The sequence below is a fragment of the Colias croceus genome, chromosome 30, assembly GCF_905220415.1.
Source record: "Colias croceus chromosome 30, ilColCroc2.1".
Lineage (NCBI taxonomy): Eukaryota > Metazoa > Arthropoda > Insecta > Lepidoptera > Pieridae > Colias > Colias croceus.
In genome coordinates, this window is record NC_059566.1 from 2,456,986 (window position 1) to 2,481,016 (window position 24,031).

At 33.3% G+C, this 24,031-nt stretch overlaps 2 protein-coding genes across 2 annotated transcripts in view; one reads left to right on the forward strand and one right to left on the reverse strand.

The window, feature by feature from the left end:
• The window catches only part of LOC123704833 (leishmanolysin-like peptidase), a 70,098-nt gene extending 47,084 nt beyond the window's left edge, over positions 1–23,014 (forward strand). The window contains exons 5-18 of the mRNA XM_045653328.1: positions 16–127; positions 5,402–5,522; positions 9,878–10,004; positions 11,080–11,217; positions 12,148–12,213; positions 12,671–12,794; positions 13,619–13,720; positions 14,703–14,890; positions 16,974–17,106; positions 18,057–18,216; positions 18,995–19,089; positions 20,015–20,086; positions 20,664–20,795; positions 21,427–23,014. Coding sequence (XP_045509284.1) covers positions 16–127; positions 5,402–5,522; positions 9,878–10,004; positions 11,080–11,217; positions 12,148–12,213; positions 12,671–12,794; positions 13,619–13,720; positions 14,703–14,890; positions 16,974–17,106; positions 18,057–18,216; positions 18,995–19,089; positions 20,015–20,086; positions 20,664–20,795; positions 21,427–21,573 — 1,717 coding nt within the window. The 3' untranslated portion in view covers positions 21,574–23,014. The remainder of the gene's footprint in view (positions 1–15; positions 128–5,401; positions 5,523–9,877; positions 10,005–11,079; positions 11,218–12,147; positions 12,214–12,670; positions 12,795–13,618; positions 13,721–14,702; positions 14,891–16,973; positions 17,107–18,056; positions 18,217–18,994; positions 19,090–20,014; positions 20,087–20,663; positions 20,796–21,426) is intronic.
• On the reverse strand, positions 1,239–4,275 carry LOC123704828. The gene is made up of 2 exons (XM_045653321.1): positions 4,208–4,275; positions 1,239–1,960 (listed from the first exon to the last, which is right to left on the reverse strand). The coding sequence occupies exons 1-2, from the start codon at positions 4,236–4,238 to the stop codon at positions 1,254–1,256; spliced, it is 738 nt and encodes a 245-aa protein (XP_045509277.1). The 5' UTR covers positions 4,239–4,275; the 3' UTR covers positions 1,239–1,253.
• Positions 23,015–24,031: the final 1,017 nt, after the last annotated feature.

A 24,031-nucleotide genomic window follows, 5' to 3' on the forward strand; every position in this document is an offset into this window, starting at 1 on the left:
TTTTTCCCTTTTCAGAAAATGCCCAACACGCCAAGTTTTCATAAGAGGCGGCAGATCGCACTGCATAGATTCCTGCAGTCTGGAGACCATGTGTGGAGAGGTCAGAGTGCCAGAGGAGCATTTAAATGTACGTACAATTTGTTACCATTTATAAAATAGCTTTTCGCCAGCAGCTTCGCCCGCGTAGGCAAAGGAAAACCTGCATAGTTCCCGTTCCCGTGGGATTTTCGGAGTAAAAACTATCCTGTGCTAACATCTACGCTCTACGTTGCCAAATTTAATGAAAATCGGTTCAGCAGTTTTTGCGCGAAGGAGTAACAGATAAAAAAACATACTTTCAAAATAATGCCTTTCCACTATTAGTAGGCTACAAAAGAGAAACTATGGAGTTTCTTGCCGGTTCTTCTCTATAGATACTGCTTTCCGAATCGGTGGTAAATGTTAAAAAATGTTATGACAATTCAAAAGTGCTTTTATGAAGTCTAATTGAATAAATAAATGTCTGAGTTTACAGGAATAGGTAATGTAGTATCCAAGTGGTGAAGGAATGTTTAAACGAAGTCTTGATTTAATTATTAATAAAATTACGAACACGTAATAACACCACTTCAAATTATAATTAATGATTCGTTTATTAATTTTATACGACTTGGATCGATTCAGATCTTTGCCACTGACATTTAAAGATGCTCTAACTGGAGATGTTTATTGATTTTTATAGCAATGAAATCCAGGCAACTATTTTACAAGAGTTCATAAAATGGCTCATTAGATAAGCTTAATATGTTAAAACCAGGCTAGATTTTTTTTAGAATTTATTAACAAACTTACTTACTTATAATTAGTATCTTAACAACAAGGGTATTCTGTATTAGCTAAAACACAAAATATGAGTTAGCTTTATCGAGTTACAACTTGCCTAGTAGTTTTAATATCTTATAAACAAGGGCTTTTTATATTAGACTAGTTTACCGCCCGCGGCTTCGCCCGCTTTCTCTAAAACGATTTGAGATTTAAACTATCCTATCTCTCAAGTTGGATCGAACTACACATGGTGATGCGAATTTTATTATAATCGGTCAAGTGGTTTAGGAGTCCATTGAGGACAAACATTGTGACAACAACACGAGATTTATATAATTTATGTATATTAAGATTTAACACCATACATTTTAAATTTTGACTAAGATTTATATAGTTACAACTTCCCTAGTTTCTTAAGGATTGAAATAATTGTCTTCATTGACACCATCTTACTTATAATCTTTATTATCTAACGACGTATCACTTTCCTCAGGACCTTTAGTTAAGGCTACTCCACCACTCGTAGCAATGATCCCTGCTTTTGGATAATTCGAGTTATAATATTGATCAAATTCATTCTTTTCTTTCTTAGTAGACGCTGTGAATACTCTATTCCGTATTTCGTTAATCGAATTCATATAATCATCATGTTCATCTTTATTTATAGGTTCATATAGATCGTTTTTATTTGATAGTATTGTAGGTTCTCTTCTTGCTTTTAAATTAACGCTTTCGTCAATGTAAGGATTCTGGTTTATATATTCTTTGGCTGTGTCTCGTGATGACTGTAGATTGTAACGTGTTTTCTTAATTTCTCTGCTATTGTAGACATTTGTATCTATTAAGGTTTCATAATTTGTTGTTTCGTAGTTTCTTACTTTCTCTGGTTTTATTGGTTTATATTTATTTTTAATGCCTTGTGCTTTCTTGTGTTTATTCCGCCAATTGTCTTTACTTATATCATAGATATTGTTTTGTTTGTTTTCTTCTGATACGTCTATATCGGCTTTTGCTGTAGCTTTTACGATGAGATCTGTTAGTTTGTCAGCTAGTGATTCTGATATGAATTTTTGTGCTATTTTCTTAATGTCTTCTACATTTGCTGTTAATAATACTAATGCATTTGTGATATGCGCTAATATTAGAAGGTGGCTCACTGAAAAATGATAAAAGCATTATTATTTTGCTAATTACGTAATAATGGTTCCCAAGGAAAAAAATATTTAAATTTATTTCTGCAGTTGACGGAGAAATCGGTGTACATACACAAAAATAAACAGTGTAATATAACTTTTTCTGAAGTTGGTTAAACATTGAAATAATACAACCATTTAAAATTCTGTATTGTATCTATATTGTATTTAGTAAAATATTCAACTGTAACTAATTTTCAGAAACTCAAGGTTAAGAGTTTCAAATGTTAATGTTAGCTTTGTGAAATGAACGCTTAATAACCATTGCTAATTCTTGTAAATATAATATGTATGCGTCAGGCGAGATCGATTTAAAAGAACACCAAGGTCTCCACAAAATCACTTGGTATTACAATTATGATCATTAATAAAAATAAATATCACAAATAAGTTATAGTAAACTCGTGATAGATGTGCACTGGGCAACGCGACGGTCGAACGAATGACCCGAGTCTTTTTTTTTTTTTTGTAAGGTGTTTCTCAATGTTAGCCAGAAGGGCTTCTACATTTTAACGCGGACGCGGGGGTGAACTGAAGGTTCACCCTGGTAGCGACATGCACAAGGGCGTCCCCCTTGACGGGGATCTCGAACCTCGGCTTGGGCTGTCGCTTGAGTGGAGGAGGCCAGAAGGGCCCTAATCGGACGGGGACCCGAGTCGTGCGCGCGCGCTGCTTTATATTGGTTCGCCGTTCGTTATTTTTTAAAGCTTCGATGGGGGCGCCGCATATACATGTTAGAGCGTGGTTGTATTACGTGATTAAATACTGATATAATATTTCTAAGACATCTTTACTCGACCGAAGTCAAGACAAGAATGCCCCGCAACTGCAGTCTGCAGACAACCGTTATTTATAGGACGATCAACACAACTATTCGAGTCGTGTGACTGTGTGAGTCAGCGCAGGTGTTATTTTTGTTGTTATGATAGTTATTCTGAGTATGATATGACATATTATTATTACTTGATAATTAAATGATTGTTAATACTTTTATCCAATTGATAACTGCATTTATAATATTGTTAGACGTAACTTTTGATTAAGGGCCGATTTTTCAATCCTTGGTTAAAATTTATCCGTCCAATAAAGTATTACACGAACATTTTAAAATGTAACTGTCATATACGGACAATTAGAATACATTTTTGAAATGGTAGTTTAATACGTTATTCAATGAATAAGTTTTAACCAAGGATTGCAAAATCAGCCCTTAATATTTTTGTGGATGAATAGTTGTTTGTCACTATCCTAACATACTTATCTGTCAAGTAGGTACTATAAAATGCCTTATTTTTCCTTTGAACCGTGGCGCATTCGTACGTATCGAGCCTAGGGGCTCGGACGTTGTTTATACAACGTTCGACCCAACTACCCTCACTCTGCTAATAGTCGTTGACTGGTTGCGACTTTTGATCAACTACCTACATCAATTAAGTAGCTGTGTAGAATCGCAGTACATTCTTATTACATTTAAACTAATATTTAACCCAGCCTCTCGTGTAATTTCTAACGATATAATATTAGTAGGATGTATGAAGAATGACTAATGAAATAAATGATTTAGGAAGAAATGTGAAGATTTTAGCTAATAATTAATTAGCTTAAATCTCAAAAACTCGATTATTTTTATCCATTACTTTCAAACTTATTATTATTTATTAAATGAAAAAAAAATATGATTTAACTCAATTAACTAACTACACGACGAATTTCAACAAAAGCTTTGTTCAATATTGAATTTCTTACTCTATACAGGCTGTCCCACTGTTGGTATACTAAGCTCAAAGGAGGTTACAGTTTTGCATACGCTGAGTACGTAAAAAAATACTTATAAAAATTCCAGACGCATTTTTTTTTCAAATAGATGAATTCTTAAAACTCTATGTGTACACCCATAACAAGCAACCCGCCCAACTTTGCCACTAGCACGTGAGCTATCGTTTAAGATTATGTTTTCATAGACAAAATACTCACATTAGAGAAGCGGTATATGCCGGCTGCGCGAAGCTAGAGAAGAAAACATCGATTTTCAGGAAAAATTTACCAAAAACTTTTTGACGTAATTTTGTTGTTCAAGTATTTTTTACGTGATCAGTGTATGCAAAACTACAAGTGCGTTCGCGCTTAGTACATATACCAATAGTGGGACAGCCTGTATATCAGATAATATTTTTTTTATATTATTATGTTTAAAAAAAATCAAAAATTACCGATAACGTAGAACCATTTCGAGAAATACATTGCGAACAGAAAATATATCAAAGAAGTTTTATCAATATCAAAGGAAATTTAATTTATTTTTTATCGTTCTACGGTATTGGCTAAGGGTCAACTCACACCAAAAGAGCGTCGAAGCGCAGCGAAGCGGAGCGCAGTTTCAGTGCCATATGAATTTTAACTTTATTTTCATTACTATAATACTTATTATCGCATGAGAAACTCGAAAGAGTCGCGCGGATGCCCGCGGCGCCGCTGGAATTCCGCGGAATTCCAGCGGCGCCGCGGGCTCGAGTTTCTCAGGCGATAATAAGTTTTATAGTGATGACAATAAAGTTAAAATTCATATGGCACTGAAACTGCGCTCCGCTTCGCTGCGCTTCGACGCTCTTTTGGTGTGAGTTGACCCTAAGACCTAAGTTATATTTCTTTTTGGGAAAGTTACAAGTTAAATATTAATGGAATACTTGGCAGTTGGCACTTATTGTACTTAAATATTTATTTATTACAAGTTATATTGAAGTCTTACTTATATTTAAAGAAGTTTATCTGTCTGTTTGGACATAATCATTTATAAATGCTACTAGACTTCTTTTAATCGTGTTATTGAAAACATTATTATATTTTAAATGCGAAAGTCTATCTATGTATAACGCTTTTACGACTAAACAGTAGAACCGATTAGGATGAAATTTGAAATGAAAAAAGTTTAATACCAAGGTTCAAAGATAGACTTCTTTTTTTAAATTTCAATTCCTAAATTAGATATGGTAATCAGTTTTCCACGTTTTTTTGGCGGATGAAACCGTGGGGCACGGCTAGTTCTTACATTTTACCATACATTGTATACTATCCCTACTTATTAATATTACAAATGCGAAAGTAACTCTGTCTGTCTGTTACCCGCTACCCGCTTTCCCGCTTAAACCTCTCAACCGATTTTGATGAAATTTGGCACAGACGATCTTTGGACCCTGAGAAAGAACATAGGCTACCTTTTATTACCACGAAATATGTACCACGGGCGAAGCCGGGGCGGTCCGCTAGTACTAGATATTTCCCGCAGCTTCGCCCGCGTTTAAATATAACTTCATAGTACCTATAACATCTAGTTTCTTGTTATTATAAATATATCTACTCTAACATTTTATTGATATTAAAGTTAAAAACTAAATTTTCTTCTACAGCCTTGCTACGTATGTAATAACACAGGTCATGATTGTCGAATATTACGACAAATTCAACAAGAAGAAAGTACCGAAAACACTACAGAAGGGAACTCTTTAGATTATAATGAGGGAGATTTTGGTGAGTACTAAAAAATATGTTAAAAATATTATTTGTATATTGTTTTATATAAACTATTTTGTTTTTATAGCATTCAAATGCTGTATACCGAAATTATAAAATTTAAAAGAATAAAAAAAAAGATCACGAAGTGTGATTCGAACCCGCGTCTTTTTGCCAAACCGGGGCAACGCCTAGTCTCTCGCAAACCAGTGATCACGCCAGAGCAATCGAATTTTCTCTATTCGGGTTTAAATGTTTAAGGAACCTCTCATCTATTGAGATGATGAGATCATCATTTTTAAGAATTTCTTAATGTTGTTATTTCAATCAATCCCCTATTAATTTATCATTCTACAGGAAGACAAAATTGGTTATTGAAAAATTTTTTTTTTTGGTGTGATAAAGAAGATGCGAAAAATGGGCAAATCAAACACTACATACATTATTTACTAATAAAAAAACGAGGATTGATAAAATCTTAAAACGGGTTTTGAATTTAGCACTATGTAAACACTTTTGAACTCTACGCTATTCTGTATTTTATAATAATATATATAGTATATATATAATAATATATATATATAGATATCTCCATGGGCACTATGTTGATCAAACGTGCCATATAGTTAGTAATTATTTGATCCGTTTTCACTTGTTGATCCGGTTGGTATTTGTGGATCCATTGCCACACCACCGTCCGTATGTGGATCCGAACGGAGCCACAAGTGTCACCATCAGTAATAATAATAATTACGTGCTTTTTATACAAATCCACCTTTTTTGCGTTTTAGCTCTTGTTGATCCGATTCAAATGAGCCAATCAGAGCCCACCGAGCTCAGCCATTGGTCGCTTGCGGCCTTAGCCATTTGAAGGTTTCAAGACATTTATTCCCGTTATAGAAACGTATGTTGCCGTTCGCCTTCCTTGTTGTTGTTAATTTGTTCGGATCTTCGGGAGGGCAAGATAGCTAGCTCGTCTATTAGGATAGTGGCGATTTGATGTTGAGATTATAATATTTGTATTTATGTTTTTATGTAGCGCTTTGCGAATGAACATACACGTATTATAAAAGTATAATTGTTTTAAATTCATTATTTTAGTGTCGTCGTAGATTTTATTTGTAGAAGTTAAAAAAGGATAGTTAAAGATAGTTTTAATGAATTTATTTTGTAAAATTTGGAGTGGCGCTAATTTATTTTTGTAAGCACTTCCCCATACTTCTATTAAATACATTAGGTGCGGCTTTACTAACGTGTTGTAGATGGTGTGGCGTAATTTATGAGGAATGCAAGAAGTAATATTACGCAGAGATCTAAGAAGTGCTGATAATTTATTTTTAGGTGGTCGATGTGATAATTCCATTTCAGAGAGCTGCCGATTCGCAAACCTAGGTATTTCTCGTGGGTTTTATGTTCTAATACAACACCGTTAATTTTAAGTGGAGCGTGTGGTGGAATAATTTTGTTATGACTTATGAGCTTTGAATTTAAATATATTTATTTTTAGTAGATTGCATTGAAACCATTTATTTAATTCATTTTGTGCTTGCGCTATCATGTCATGTATAGAGGGAACAACAGACAAGTGTCATCCGCTTAAAGTGTTAGGTGACCATTTAGCTTTAAATCTTGTAATTTATTAATATAAATTAAAAAAAGCAATGGGCCTAGAATCGAAAATTGTGGTATGCCACATGTAATTGGTAAGGGAATGCTATCGTGGTTATCTATTTTAACTATTTGTGAAATATTTATCGATTTTTTAAATATGATTTCAGCATATCTAGTGCTTTACCATTAATGTTAATGGGTGTTAATTTCTTTATTAAAAGTTCGTGAGAAACGGTATCGAAGGTCTTTTGTAGGTCAATAAACACTCCCAAAACTATATTGTTTGCGTCAATGTTCTGTTTTATTTTAATAGTTAGGTCCATAGTCGCTGACAGAGACTTTTTGGCTTAAATCCGTATTGACGCACTGAAATAAAATTAAATGAGTCTAAATATTTTTCTAATCTCGTGTGTAAAATCTTCTCCAATATTTTTGACAATACTGGCAAAACTGAAATTGGCCTATAGTTACCAGGTTCAAATTTTGAGCCACTCTTATAGATAGGAGTTACCTTCGCTATTTTTAACGAGTCCGGAAAACGTCTTTGAATTATGGCTTGGTTAAAACAGTCGCTTAAGGTATTATTAATTTTTCTTTGATGCATTTAATTGCTTTTGTAGTAATACCATCAAGACCGGTACTACAGTTTGAAGTAAGTTTTTAAGCTTATTTATAATTATATATTTTTACTGGCTTCGGTAGGTCTGAACTTATTAGTGAGGTAATTTTTAAAATTTCGTAGTTGTCTTTAGATTTCCTCTCCTCTGAGTTATAAGATGTCAATGCTGGGAAACCAGCAAAAATTACATTTTTTTTGCGGCTCTTTCTGTCCCGTAGTTCCTTGATTAAGTTTTAATTTATATGAAGTTGATTTTTAGACGTAAAACCCGATGGGTCGGCTCATGGCTGACTGATTTATTGATTGAAGATTTAATTTCAGTAATTTTATTTTACTCTCACCCTGGTTTATGTGGGATTCTAATTGAGAAATAGTACTCTTCAATATGTTTTGCTCAGTAATTATCATACATGCTGATGACCTAATTTCAATGATTTGATTCGTATTTTGGCGAATTAAATTCAAAGATTGTTCGTTGGACGATGTAATTTCGGTAATTTGTGTTTTTACCTCAGAAATGTTTTCATGAATTTTGTTTACTATTTGTTCATTTGAGCATACATATTTTTCAAGTAATGTACTAATACGGCTCAACTCCGACCGAATATCCTTCATATCATCACTAAATCTGCAATCTTGTTCTAGCGGTTGTTTCCGTTTTCTGTAAGTAATTTGAGTATTAGTTGGCGTAGAACTCGTAGAAAACGAACTTAGCTTCGATAGATCGGGATGCGATCCACCGGCAGTACCCACTGCACCACTGCTCGTTAAACGTGTTGGCGATCTGCGTACACTCATATTTACTCCGTAATGGATAATTTGTGCAGGAATATGAGTCGTCATTTGTTTGACCTAAATCTAACATTTTAATTATTTTATCAGATTGATATCAGAATCAGGGCATAGGCGAACGCTACACGTCAATAAATATTATGATAATTACTTATCTTGATGTTTACTGATGATTCAAGAGGTAGATTGTTATTTGTAGGGTGCATACTACTTGAGAATTATCACCGTCACTGTATGACGAAAGGTTCGTCCAAATATCTATCTTTTTAGGGTTCCGAATTTTTAGTTTCACAACGTTTTCTATAAGTTTCAATTGAATTACGGTCGACTTCTTCAACTTCCATAAAACTCAGGAGATTTTTTGTTAGCCCTAATTTCATATCCCCATGTCAATGTCATGCAAGTGCATATAAATGGAACAGATCAACATACGACTTATGATTTGGTATATAAAACGGAGTCAAGAAGTGTTTGAGCATTTCAAAATTTGAACCGTTACGTAGTCGAGTTCGTCTAGTCTAGGCGGATTTAGCAATGTATGGAACATTACATAACTATAATATGTTTGTGTACGGAGCCAACAAATACTGTAGGGTTTACGAAAAATAATCTATGTTACTTAATATACAGTTTCGTTTTGTCGGATCAAATAAAGCTGTAATTTTGATAATATAAATGGATCTGATCAACATACGACTTTGGATTTGGTATATAAAACGGAGCCAACAAGTGTTTATGGGTTTCTGAATTTCGGCCGTTACGGAGTCGATTCAGTTCAAGATCTTAGCAATAAAAATGTTGAGTATATCAATTTCTCCATGAATACGTTTGGCAACGTCGCCCAAACATTTGCGCCGTTGCCACTCCGGGGAAGATCTATGCAGCCGGAGTCGAGTAATATTGGGGTAAAGGTGGAGTCAGGAATGCACGAGAGTCGGGCTGGATCAACTTAGTGCCCAAGTTGGTATTTATATATATATATATATATATATATATATATATATAATATATAGATAGAAAGCCGGAAAAGTAATTTCTTATTGACCTACATTCATGATTTTATATTGAAATGAAATGAAATGAAATGAAATGAAATAAATTTATTTGTCCATTTTATGTTTTACAATTAAAGTACGACAGTGGATCCCAAACTAAGTGAAATACTTGTGTCTTGGGACCATGAGTTGCGCTTCTTGGTTATATACATATGTTATGGACAGTAGAGAGTTAACAAGTAGGCAAATAATCTAATGAACTGGAAGTTAATACAATTAATAAAAAAAAATAAAAGAAAAACACAAAGTACATTATTTTGCGGTTTGCATTTTAATATAGTTTCAATCATTTCCAGAAGAACCTCCTGGTGTGGAAGATACAGATTTTGTTTTATACGTAAGTGCGTTAGAAACGGAACGGTGTAGACGAGGTCTGACAGTCGCTTATGCGTCACATTGTCAGCAGGAAGCAGCTTTGGATAGGTAAGTTCAATTAATCCATACTAATATTATAAATGCGAAAGTAACTCTGTCTATCTGTCTGTTACTCAACCACGCCTAAACTACTGAACCAATTTGCATGACATTTGGTATGGAGTTATTTTGATACCCGAGAAAGGACATAGGCTACATTTTATTGCGAAATATGTACCACGGGCGAAGCCGGGGCGGACCACTAGTACTTTATACTTTTAAATCTAAATTTATAAGTATATTATTATAAGCTCACTAAATCCAGGTTTAGTGGTAAATTAACATTTGATGCGATTCAATCTTCAATCGGGGGCACTGAAAAATAGCGCTGCCAATGTTCCTGAACATTGCAGCATATGCTGAGTTGTCTCCATTTTGTCAGGGTCGTATGACACACCTCTATCAATATGCTGCTCATTTTATTTATTTTTTGGGTTTTTCATGTCATTAATTTAAGGATTTTCTCTATTATTGTTACTATTTCTTGTTGTGATGTTTTCTTATTTAATTTTTACGTTATGTTTTATGTCTATGTGTTTGTTCGTAAAGACCGCTTCTACGTCAGTTTATATATGTACTAGATTTCCGCGTCTTCAAAGAAAATCCCGTATAGTTCCCGTTCTTGTGCAATTTCCGGGATAAAAAGTAGCCTATGTCTGATTCTGGGTCTTCATCTACCTACATACCAAATTTCATTGTAATCGGTTCAGTTGTTTTTACGTGAAAGAATAACAAACAGCCATCCATCCTTACAAACTCGCCTGATGTTAAGCTGAGATGTGGTCTAAGATGATACGCGCTTCCCTAGAAGGTACCTGTAGGATTGTAAGATCAGAGTTTTGAACAGTTACATGTATTTTGACTAAGAAAAACCTGCATAGTTCCCGTTCCTGTGGGATTTCCGGGATAAAACCTATTGTTAATCGAAGTTATCATCTATATGTGTGCTAAATTTCATAGTAATCGGTTCAGTAGTATTTGCGTAAAAGAGTAGAACATGCACATACACATCCATCCTCACAAACTTTCGAATTTGTAATATTAGTAGGACTAGTAGGATAATACTTTATGAAAATTGTTTCAGACCAGTAGCCGGTCACGCGAACTTCTGTCCCAGCGAGCTGTCCACCCGCTACAGGGACCTACCGCACGTTCTCTCCACTGTGAAGCACGAAATGCTCCACGCGCTCGGCTTCAGCGTGTCGCTGTTCGGCTTCTACAGGTCAGTTGTCATCATCATCTTCAACAAAAACAGCTGTAGAATCAACTCCATCACCATCGTCTTAATAATTATCATTTTCAAGAATATCATCATCAATATAATTATCATCAGCAGAAATTACTGCAGTATCAATAGGAATAATAAATGATGGTGCATCACCTTCGTCCTTATAAAAATTATCATCTAGATAATCATCATCATCATCTGCAGCAGCAGCTGCAGCATCACCAGAAGTAGACACATCACCATCGTCTTGATAATAATAATCATGAGAATTATAATCTTCTTCATCACTATCATAATTATCATCATCACTAGACATGATGAAATGAATTGAAAAGAAATCAAACCTTACGTGCAAGCTAACTAAGCTAATAAGCTTAAAATTAAATCTTCAAGAGACTAACATAACCAAGAACATAACGGTCTCACTAATAAAATGTTACACATTCGCTTTATAATGGATTAGTTATTGCAATAACCTGTCTTGTTTTTATGATTGACGTTTCATGTGAGCAAGAGCAGGACACAGCTATGGTAGAAATTTATCCGTTGTTTAACTTTTAGTAAGGCCGTAAGGTGACATTTAATGTAAAATATACTTACAAGTACATACTGAAATTGTTCTCTTGGCAGTATTGTGTAGCTTATCCCCTAATTATATATTAAACTAGCTTTCTGCCCGCGGCTTCGCCCGCTTTGTCTAAAACCTAATAAATTACATACTAAAACCTTCCTCGATTAATATCTATAAAAAAATCGCATCAAAATCCGTTGCGTAGTTTTAAAGATTTAAGCATTCATAGGGACATAGGGACAGAGAAAGCGACTTTGTTTTATACTATGTAGTGATAGTGCTGCGTCACAGGAGGACAATACTACATTTCTCTTAGATTCGAAGAAATTAAAATAAATATTTTATATTTGCAGAGATGATAATGGTGAACCCTTAACAGATAGACGGACGGACACCGGCAACCCACCTTTGGATGAAGAGTAAGTAAAATATAATAATCAAACAAACTAAATACAATAAATCTATACAAATATTATAAAGCTGAAGAGTTTGTTTGTTTGAACGCGCTAATCCCAGAAAGTACTGGTCCGATTTGCAAAAATCTTTCGGTGTTAGATAGACCAATTATCGAGGCAGGCTATAGGCTATATATCATTGCACTAAGACCAATAGGAGCGAAGCCACACGTGTGAAACCACGGAGCGCAGCTAGTTATAAATAAAAGAAATACCATGTCGCAGTCATCTAGTAAAATCAACCGTTTCATAAATAGCCTAGGCATTTGATAAAACGGCGCTGTTTTATTGAACAATAAATATGTCGAAGCCAACTTAATCAGTCATCATTAACAATCATCTGTTTCTTATTTAAACTAATGTCGTTAAATTAAATGGTGGTATAGATTACTAAATAATTATATTATTTAATAAATTACAGGTTACAAATACATAAATGGTCGGATCGTGTTGTCAAGAATATAACTCGTAAAAAATGGATGATCAGAGGCGGATATATGGAGAGGAACTTTCATATGATCGTCACACCCAGAGTTGTGAAGGAGGTAAGTATTTATTAACATGCATTTATTAGCTTCACCTGTATGTTTGTATATAATCGACTCCATTACACTCGATTTTGACTTTAGCGGACAGATTTAATTCTGACACCATTATGAGAGTCAAATACATGGGTTGATCCAAAAGTAATGATAATCAACATTAAGCAATTTGATTATTGTTAAAATATTTGTGCATAATATCTCTAGATAGTCTTCTTACTAGAAAATATACTTCGTTCTTCTTTTTCTAAAATCAGAATTTCCTTAAAAAAAAAAACTTTCACAACATCCTTTAAAACATTTATTTTTTTATTTTTATGTGCACAGGAAATACCCGATTATCATTACTTTTGGATCAACCTAGTTTATTTTTTTTAATTTTTCTTTAAATCTCAGAAATTCATTACTATAATCAATCTATAAACATCAAGGAAAACGTAATTTTACATCTTATATTATAAGTTACTAGCGGTCCGCCCCGGCTTCGCCCGTGGTACATATTAACGTTTTCTCTACATAAGAACCATCCTCGTACTTCAAGGAATATAATAAAAAAAGAATTATCGAAATCGGTTCAGCCGTTCTCGAGTTATGGAATTACAACGAAAAGTGGCATTGATTTTATATATTAGATATAGAAAATAATGATATATAATAAATTATGTTTATTTTTCATATTATTTGAATTAGGTACAGATCAGTTTAATTATTTAGGTATTATAATATATCAGTTTAATCATTATTTCAAAAATTTATATTTTCAATTTCTTTTCATTTAATTTTAATTCTTTTAGCCTTTTAGGTACATTTTATTTCTTATATTCTAGGTTCGGGACCATTTTAACTGTTCTACGTTAGAAGGTGCAGAGTTAGAAGACCAAGGAGGTGATGGTACTGCTCTAACACATTGGGAGAAACGAGTTTTTGAGGTAAGTCTTTATTTTAGTATCTTAAAGTTATTATCATCTATATATTTATTATATTATGATAAAATATCACTACATAGTATAAAACAAAGTCGCTTTCTCTGTCCCTATGTCCCTTTGAATGCTTAAGTCTTTAATACTACGCAACGGATTTTGATGCGGTATTTTTTAATAGATAGTGATTCAAGAGCAAGGTTTTAGTATATAATTTATTAGGTTATAGACAAAGCGGGCGAAGCCGCGGGCGGAATGCTAGTATTTTTATAATAGCTGATAAAGTAAATTATACAGGGTGTAATCGTTAAGTGTACACAGGCGATTATTCAGTAACTATTACAGATAACACAAAACTTTAAACTGATATCGAAAGTACTCAACCTAATGAGTAAAATGGCCGTAATAAATTTTTAAAAATAAAACGAACAACAAAGTCTAAGGATATTTTCTATAGATATTTGGTATTGCATCAAATATCTGAAAATCTATGGAGAATTTTGTGATATTGTAAATTGAAGAATTATAGCTCATTTTAAGGTCTTTAATAAAAAATAAAACATTTCATGATTTTCTTTAGATTTTCATAAAAAATGTTAATTTTTCTCACTAAGATGGATACTTGGATAATACCTAAAGATCTTCATTTCTTGTCACAAAAATATTAATTTCTATTGAAATTGGCCATTTTTTTCCAAAAATTAAATTATAAATAATCAGTGTTGTCAGCATTTACATTATTCATTCAGTTCCATCGTTACTTTTTTAACTGCTTCCTTTTAAGCTATTGTATAGCTTCTATCGCGGGCCTTGAGCGCGGGGACCGAATCGAGAAATTCCGTAACGAAAAAACCTCACGCTCCCCACGGGGACGGGCGGAGGTGTGGCTTGAAGGCATAGCATGCAATAGCGCAACCGCCCCACTCCCCGAGTGACACACGGCGTTTTTTACTATTGTTGTTATAATATGTAAATGTTGCATGAATTCCAGAACGAAGCAATGACCGGTACGCACACACAGAACTCCGTGTTCAGTCGTATAACATTCGCCATGATGGAAGACACGGGCTGGTATAGAGCGGACTATTCACACGCAGCACCATTGGACTGGGGCAAGAACTTGGGCTGCGGCTTCGCTGCTGCGTCCTGCAAGCAGTGGCTGAACACGCAAAGGTTAAGGTAGCTGTGTTACACAGACACACACACAAACATATTTATTTATTTATTTATTAAAATTCTTTATTTAACAAACACAAAAAAATAAACACAAAAATAAAAAGAACAAAAAAAGAAGATCATAACATGTTAAATAGGCGGCCTTATCGCTATAAGCGATCTCTGCCAGGCAACCTTTGGATAGGATTTGTCATACGAATTAAAATTAGATGGGTGGTGTTTGATTTAAAAGGAGAAAAAAATAAATAAATAAAAATATGTACATATACATATATACGATTATATATAAAAATAGATACCTAATAATAAATAAATAAGTAAAAACAATATAAATATTGATATCAATACTATAAATACACATACATACATATATACTTACATACATACATATCATACATAATACATAATACGTAACTATGTATAAATAAAAATATTACAGCTCGTTGAAGAAATGGTTAAAAATTAGTTTTTTAAATATGTTCAGTGATTAGTTAACATACACAGACAATGACAGAAATCCCAAATTAATAAGGACACACACACACATACACGGAGTAATTCATAAAGGTACACGCACACACCAGCAAGCAACATACACAGAGACAAAGATACATTGACACAAACCCGCACACACGCAAACACACTTTTACTGGCTTTGGTGGTGGTTATACTTGTGTTTAGAAATCTTATATATAACAGTCATAATATTATGTACATAAACAGGACAATTTGAAGTAAAATAAATGAAAATTGTTACTTTGAAACATATATTTACATAAAAAATTACAATTCTGTTTTTATTTATTTACATGCAGCGTAGAGAATTCCACTGAGTAAGTAATAAAACTAAATAAATCATTTTAAGGAATCCATACTAATATTATAAATAGTAGTAGTAGCGAAAGTAACTCTGTCTGTCTGTTACTCAATCACGCCTTAACTACTTAACCAATTTGCATGAAATTTGGTAAAGAGATATTTTGATACCCGAGAAAGGACATAGGCTACTTTTGGTCCCGGGAAAATGACGCAACCCCGGAAATCCCACGGGAACGGGAACTATGCGGGTTTTTCTTTGACTGCGCGGGCAAAGCCGTGGGCGGAAACCTAGTATGTAGTAAATAAATTCCAATTATTCAAATCATTAATATAAAAAGTTTAAAATATTTCGACCAGTATTTTAAAATATGGAGATTGTTTTAGCAAAATGTAATATATATTATAAAGGCGAAAGTTTGTATGGATGTATGGATATTTGTTACTCTTTCACGTAAAAACTACTGAACCGATTACAATGAAATTTAGCACACATATAGAAGGTAACTTGGATTAACACATAGGATAGTTTTTATCCCGGAAATCCACGGGAATGGGAACTATGCGGGTTTTTCTTTGCAAACGCGGGCGAAGCCGCGGGCGGAAATCTAGTTTGAATATAATTCTCAATTGTTAAGCGCCAACGTTATCTGTTTTTGAAGTAAAACTTCTTTATCGGGGTTGGAAAAAAATTTTGTGTAACATTTTTTCGTTACGCGTGACATTTTTCCGTTACGCGCCATCTTTTTCTTATCCCTACCACGCGTGATTCGACGTATTTCTGTTAAGTTGCTATAGTAGATTATTTTTTGAAAAAGAAGTTTCACTTCTTACGTGTGTACACTAGTACCTACACGCACACATTTTTTTTAACTATGTATGTATGTATCTACTTAATAACTATAAATATATATATACGGTTATTACAATGTATAATATGTAAATTATTCCTTACAAGCGAAATAAATGGAACGGAAATCACGTAAGTGTGTTTTAAGAAAAAAATTAAATATTTTTTGTAGAATATTTTCAATTTTATTAGTTACTAGCTGTGCCCTACGGTTGTACCCGCATGGCTCCACACCTGTTAGTCTTAGCGTGATGATAGCCTATAGCCTTCCTCGATAAATGAGCTATCTAACGCCGAAAGAATTTTTCAAATCGGACCAGTAGATCCCGAGATTAGCGCGTTCAAACAAACTCTTCAGCTTTATAATATTAGTATAGATTTTAAGTGTTTATATGTATTGATTGTAATAATTTTCAACAGACGTAAGAACCCGGCGCCATTTTGCGAACGCATAAAGGGGGAGCCGTTGCGAACGGAATGCTCGCCACGACGAAATGCTGTAGTACTGTGTAATTTAGTGAGACACGATAATATACTGCCGAGGCAATATCAGGTTGGTATTTTATGATTTTAATTGTTTTTTTAGGAAAGGTAAATTTTTGAAGTTGGTAACTCAGTAAAACAGTAAATATAAAAGTTGTACTTGAAAAGTACAACTTTGCCATTGAACTTTTTCCATAGGACTTTTAGTTTTCGGAAATCAAGAGAAACCATTTTTAACCGACTTCAGAAAAAAGGAGGAGGTTTTCAATTCGGCCGGTATGTTTTTTTTTTAATGTATGTACACCGATTACTCCGAGGTTTCTGAACCGATTTACGTGATTTTTTTTTGTTCGATGCGGGATGGTGTCGAATTGGTCTCATAAATTTTATTCGGATAGGCCCAGTAGTTTTTATTTTATGAGCATTTTTGTCTGTATTTGTAAATGTTGCGAGTGCAAGTTTGAAGTCGGTTGTTTTTAATGCAGTTATCACTTGTTTAGCCTTAGAAGCTCCCCCTTCCCGCTTCCCGAACTCGGATATTTAAATTTAAACTAGATAATTTTTATCACATTCCCCTCCTTTTCTAATGGGTTTCATCCTACTGTGATTTTTTTTATTTCAAAAATTATCGGCCCTGGTCTAATATATTATGAGCTAATTATTATTTGTGTCAAAGAGTAACAGACATACATCCATCCTCACAAACTTTCGCATTTATAATAAGTAGCTTAGATTAGTAGGATAGGAAGGAGGATAGGACTAGTAGGACTATTCAGAACATAATTTTTGAAGTTATACTTCTTTTGGAGAAAAATGATGAGAGTGATTTTTTACGATGCGCGCGCACACCGACACGTAAATTTAACAGCATGAAGTTAGTTCTAGGTGGTATGTAACTATCTTCAAGTTGTATATTCTAGTATTTTTTTTCCATACGCCAAAGAAGTATAACTTCTAATGCGTGTACATAAGTACACACACTCTTTTTTTTATTTTGACATTTTTTTTTTCTCTTTTCAGCACTTTGATACACTTCCAAACGTACCGGCAGGGGACGAAGCCCACTATGGAGGGTCTGTGTCTTTGGCTGACTATTGCCCATACTTGCAAGAGTTTACGTGGAAACATAAAACTGTGCTGTTGAGAGGTAGCCGATGTTCGTATGAGGAGAATACGCCGAGTGAGTGAATTCAAATTCAAATTCAAATTTGTGGAAATCAAATTCAAATTCAAACTTTTGAAATTGAAATTTCGTAAGAAATAAATTGTAGTTTTAAGATGTAAATTGTTAAGCAGTTTATATGTGCAATCACGCTATTTTTGGAAAAAAATTAAGAAACGTTACCAAGTTGAAAATTCAAGATTTTTTTTTTATTTAAAATTAAATTCAAATTTGTAATAATCAAGTGTGTACTATGTTAAATGTATAATTTTTATTAAATTTCGTCGAGTGATAGAATTCAATTTCAAATTTTGATTCAAATGTGTGAAATTTAAATGTTACATAATACATAAAGAAAGGTATTTCTAGTATCTTATACATAGTAATAGTATAATTTAATTTTTGAATGTGGTTTTGACAATGTGTTCTTAGAGAGATATTTAATACAAATTCAAAAGTGTATTAATTAATTAAATTTATATAATTTAATTTAATTTAATTAATTAATTAAATTATAGGATTTTAATTGTAATATAAACATAGAATTTAGGATTATTTTTTTTGTATGTTGTACAATAATCAGATTTTATTCTGAGATATTTCTGCATGTTAGTAGGAAGTAAGTTATAGAAAAATTGGATTTTTATATGAATGGAATTTTTCGCATATACTTATTGGAGAATTTTAGTCAGAAGCAGTTGGTACTTGATATTGCAGAAATAGATTTTTTTCTCAAATATTTCACCATTTTAAAAAATAGTACTAATATAATAACCTTTTTTTTATTTATATACAGAGACTGATGTTAATTTCGCATTGGAAAACTACGGGCCTCATTCAAAATGTTTTGACCATAGCGAGAGAGTTTGGGAACAGAAATCTTGTCGACAGGTATGTTCTAATATATTTATTACAATAAAATTTGGAGTAGATATAGAATAACAAATTTAATTAGGATAGCAGTACATCTACACTATATTTTAGCACAGCTGAAGAGTATGTTTGTTTGTTTGAAATCGCAAATCTCAGGAACTACTGGTCGGATTTGAAAAATTATTCTGTTGCTAGATAGTCCATTTATTGAGGCAGGCTATAGGCTATATATCATCACGCTAAGACCAACAGGAGCGGAGCCACGTTAAACACACACACACAACAAAATTCTGCAAACAACAATATAAATAACATGATTACTTCAAATAGAAAGAACTTTCTGAATTAAAATATTTGGTCCGTTTCAATGGACTACAATTTACAATTTATATTAATAACAAATGGAATAAATTGACTGGTCGGTTGGTTGGTAGTGACCCTGCCTTCCAAGCCACTGGTCGTGGGTTCGATTCCCGCCCGGGGCAAATATTTGTGTGATGAACATAGATGTTTGCTCTGTGTCTATGTTGCTTATCTATATAAGTATTTATTTAAAATTATATATGTACGTTTATCAGCCATCTGGTTTCCATAACACAAGCGAAAGCTTAGTATGGGATCAGATCGTGCCGTGTGTGAACAATTGTCCTGAAATATTTATTTTATTTTATACTAGCTTCCGCCCGCGACTCCGTCCGCGCGGATGTCGGTCTTTGCGTGGATGGTTTATTTCTCCATTTTGAGTAACTCTGACAATGCCATGCATGCCATGCCTTATAAATATCTATTGGACCCAAATACGGCTAGACCTATAATCATACGCAACGTGTGTTCGCGGTTCTACAGAACAACGTCTATGGATAAAACTGAAAAATTAAGATAAATTTTAATTGAAAATTTGACAAAATTTACATAACCAAATGTATTTATTTATTTATTTCAGATAAGAGAGTGGCAGCACTGGGGCTCCGGGTGCTACAAGTATAAATGTGATGGCGGGAGATTGCATGTTGTTGTAAGTATATATGTATACTAATATGATTATATTATTATCTATGTATACTAATATTATAAAGCTGAAGAGTTTGTTTGTTTGAACGTGCTAATCTCAGGAACTACTGGTCCGATTAGAATAATCCTCTCGGTGTTAGATTTATCGAGGAAGGCTATATACCATCACGCAGACCAACAGGAGCGGAGCAATGCGGGTAAAACCGCGGAGCGCGGCTAGTATTAAGGCGTTAATTTTTCACTTCAATAATCCTAAAACTTTACTTCATTGTTTGAAACTAGTTTTAAAATATTGATGTAAAAAATTTAATAAAGAAACTAACCATTTTTAAATATCGTTTTATTTTTCAAAATTTGTATATAATACTAGCTTTCCGCCCGCGGCTTCGCCCGTTTTCTCTAAAACGATTTGAGATTTAAACTATCCTTTATCTGAAGTTGGATCGAACTGCACGTGGTGTACGAATTTTATTATAATCGGTTAAGTGGTTTAGGAGTCCATTGAGGACAAACATTGTGACACGAGATTTATATATGATATTATATACAATAAAATATAAAGAAATAACAAATAATTTCAGGTTGGAAACTACACATATACATGTTATTTCGCGGGCCAAGTGTTACAAGTACGAATCATACAAAAGGGCTGGCTCCACAAGGGCGGGGTTGTTTGCCCTCCGTGCAGAGAACTGTGTGGAAATGAATTTTCTGTAAGTATTATCATTACGTAATTAAGTAAAATAAGTAATTAAGTAAAGTGAGTATTATAAAACAAAGTCGCTTTCTCTGTCCCTATGTCCCTTTGTATGCTTAAATCTTTAAAACTACGCAATGGATTTTGTTGCGGTTTTTTTAATAGAGAGTAATTCAAGAGGAAGGCTGAAGAGTTTGTTTGTTTGAACGCCCTAATCTCGTTAACTACTGGTCCGATTTGAAAAATTATTTCGGTGTTAGATAGCCCATTTATCGAAAAGGCTTTAGGCAAAATATCATCACGCTAATACCAACAGGAGTGGAGCACTGCGGGTAAAACCGCGGAGCACAGCTAGTTGATTATATTTATATCCTTCTAGCCATTATTTTAACAACTAGCTTTCCGCCCGCGGCTTCGCCCGCGTTTTGAAAGAAAAACCCGCATAGTTCCCGTTCCCGTGAGATTTCCGGGATAAAACCTATCCTATGTGTTAATCCAAGTTACTCTCTATATGTAAATTTCATTGTAATCGGTTCAGTAGTATATGCATGAAAGAGTAACAAACACACACACATCCTCACAAACTTTCGCATTTATAATATTAGTAAGATATTGACTATGTAACAATAAAAATATTTTTTTTCCAGGCTCGCAACGAATATTGCAAAGGCGGTGAAGAAGCGCCCCCACCCAACTTGTATCCAAACGACATGCTAACTTGCAACGCAACTAAATTCACACAATCCGCCATTTTGTTATTGACGACCATTTTGTCGTATCTAATGCCAATTTAATAAAAAAAGATGACTGAACGTGTCAGAAGTGAAACTTCTTTAGAAAGATCCAAAGATACTAAATGTTATTTTTGTGTATTGTGTTTGTAATGTAATGGGTCCTTGTTACTCCTAAATAAAGAATTTATTTATATAAAAGGTAAAATATACCAGTCGTCGCCTCACTCCATGACGTGACGGTATTGCCATGACGACGACCTTGAAATTTTACGCGTAAAGAAGTTTCACTTCAAAAAAAAATAAAAGTTTTGCATGTGTCAAGCAATATTGTAAGTAAAAAGGTGTAACTCAAACTCGAACATTTATTTATTCAATTAGACATCTTTTAGAAGCACTTTCGAATCGTCATTATTTTTAACAATTACCATGTAGATAGGTTATTAGCGATCTGGGCATGAATGTGGCTAAATTAACATTTTACTTTAGAAATAATAAAGAATAGAACTTTTTTGTCTCTTTTTCGCTCGCGACAGTTGAATCATGCCATCTCACTCGTCTATTTGTGTGTGCGTTAGTGTGACGTTTGAAGATCGAATGTTGTGTTGGTAACCTAACTACACCTTTTTACTTATAATATCAAATATATTGTGAAGATTTGAAGAATTGTCCAAAATAGAAATTGTTTTTTTTTTTGTTTTTTTTGTCAAGATTGTACGAACAGTAACTTTAATTCATGAACAAAAATTTATATAGATTTATAATCATTATTTATCCTTTTTAGTAAACTCGTAAGTTTGTCAAACTTGTATGTAGAATAATTATGTAACACTAGCTTTCCGGCAGCGGCTTCGCACGCGTTTTCAAAGAAAAACCCGCATAGTTCCCGTTCCCGTGGGATTTCCGTGATAAAACCTATCCTATGTGTTAATCCAAGTTACCATCTATATGTGTGCTAAATTTCATTGTAATCGGTTCAGTAGTATTTGCGTGACAGAACAATAATTATTTGAAATACAACTGGAATAACTACAAGTTTGACAAACTTGCATGACAAACATTTGATACAAATTTGCTTGAAGCACCAATACTTTAAATATAGTTTTTTATTTTTCTGCTAGAATGAACCTTACTTTTGTGATTTAAAATTAGATAATGTTACCTTATAATAAAAATTGTAAATACTCCTTAAATTGTATAAAAATGACAGTGACAGTGACATTTGGCCACAGATGATAAATTTGATTTTTCTTGGCCTTACATTTTGTAAATAATGTACTTATAAATGTATTAAATTTAAATTTAAAAAAGTCATTGAGGTATTATTACTACGTATAGAGAGGACACCACGAACAAAATCTGTGCGACAAGCGCGGCGGCTAGTGAGTCATGCACTTTATAGATATTCTGTCTCTTATCACTACATAGTATAAAACAAAGTCGCTTTCTCTGTCCCTATGTCCCCATGTATGCTTAAATCTTTAAAACTACGAAACCGATTTTGATGCTGTTTTTTTTTAATAGATAGAGTGATTCAAGAGGAAGGTTTATTATATAATTTGTTAGGTTTCAGACATAGCGGGCGAAGCTGCGGGCGGAAAGCTAGTTACTTCTACATTAAAACCAATCTATGTTACAAATAAAAAATGGTTAAAGACGATTGACTCTAACTCGTGTTAGAAATAGTGTTGTAGCGATGTCGTCTCTAGTACGTAGTACATAGTACCTCAATGAAACAAGTACTTAACTTGATTATTATTGGTATTATTGTATAATGGTAATTTAAGATTATGAAAATTTTAATTTCCGTCACTAATGTATTTTTTTTTAATAGTTTTCTTCGTATCTTTTTCAAGTGCGTGAAATGTTTTTTTAGCTTTTTACGCTCATATAAATAAAATTTTGCCGTTTTAATTTTACATATTTATAAATAAAAAAGTGCCTTTTCATATTTAAATTTCTCCTTTATCATTATTACATTGAAACTGATGATTTTAAATATAATGCCAAATAAATTTATTTATATGAGCGTAAAAAGTTATATGTAGGTATTAATACTTATGTTTTACTTATTTTCAAGCCATAACTTATTTATTTTGTACTCTACTTTAAGTTTAATAATTAATTGTATTAATTTTTATTTGAAAATGTAATGTATCGATATTTTTTTTCGAAGCGTTTCTGTTTATTTTATAATGTCATTTTATGAACGACTTACATTTGATAAACACAAACTATTAAACAATATTGAAAATATAATTATCTATACCTAATATTATAAGCCTGAAGAGTTTGTTTGCTTGAACGTGCTAAACTCGGGAACAACGGTTTCATTAGAACAATTATTTCACTGTTAGATAGTACATTTATCGAGCAGGCATATCATCACGTTAAGACGAATAAGAGTGGAGTAATGCGGGTAAAACCGCGGGGCACATATAGTTTTATTATAATTTCAAAACCTAAAGAAACTTTTAAAAATATCTTAAACTAGCTGCGCTCCGCGGTTTCACCCGCATTG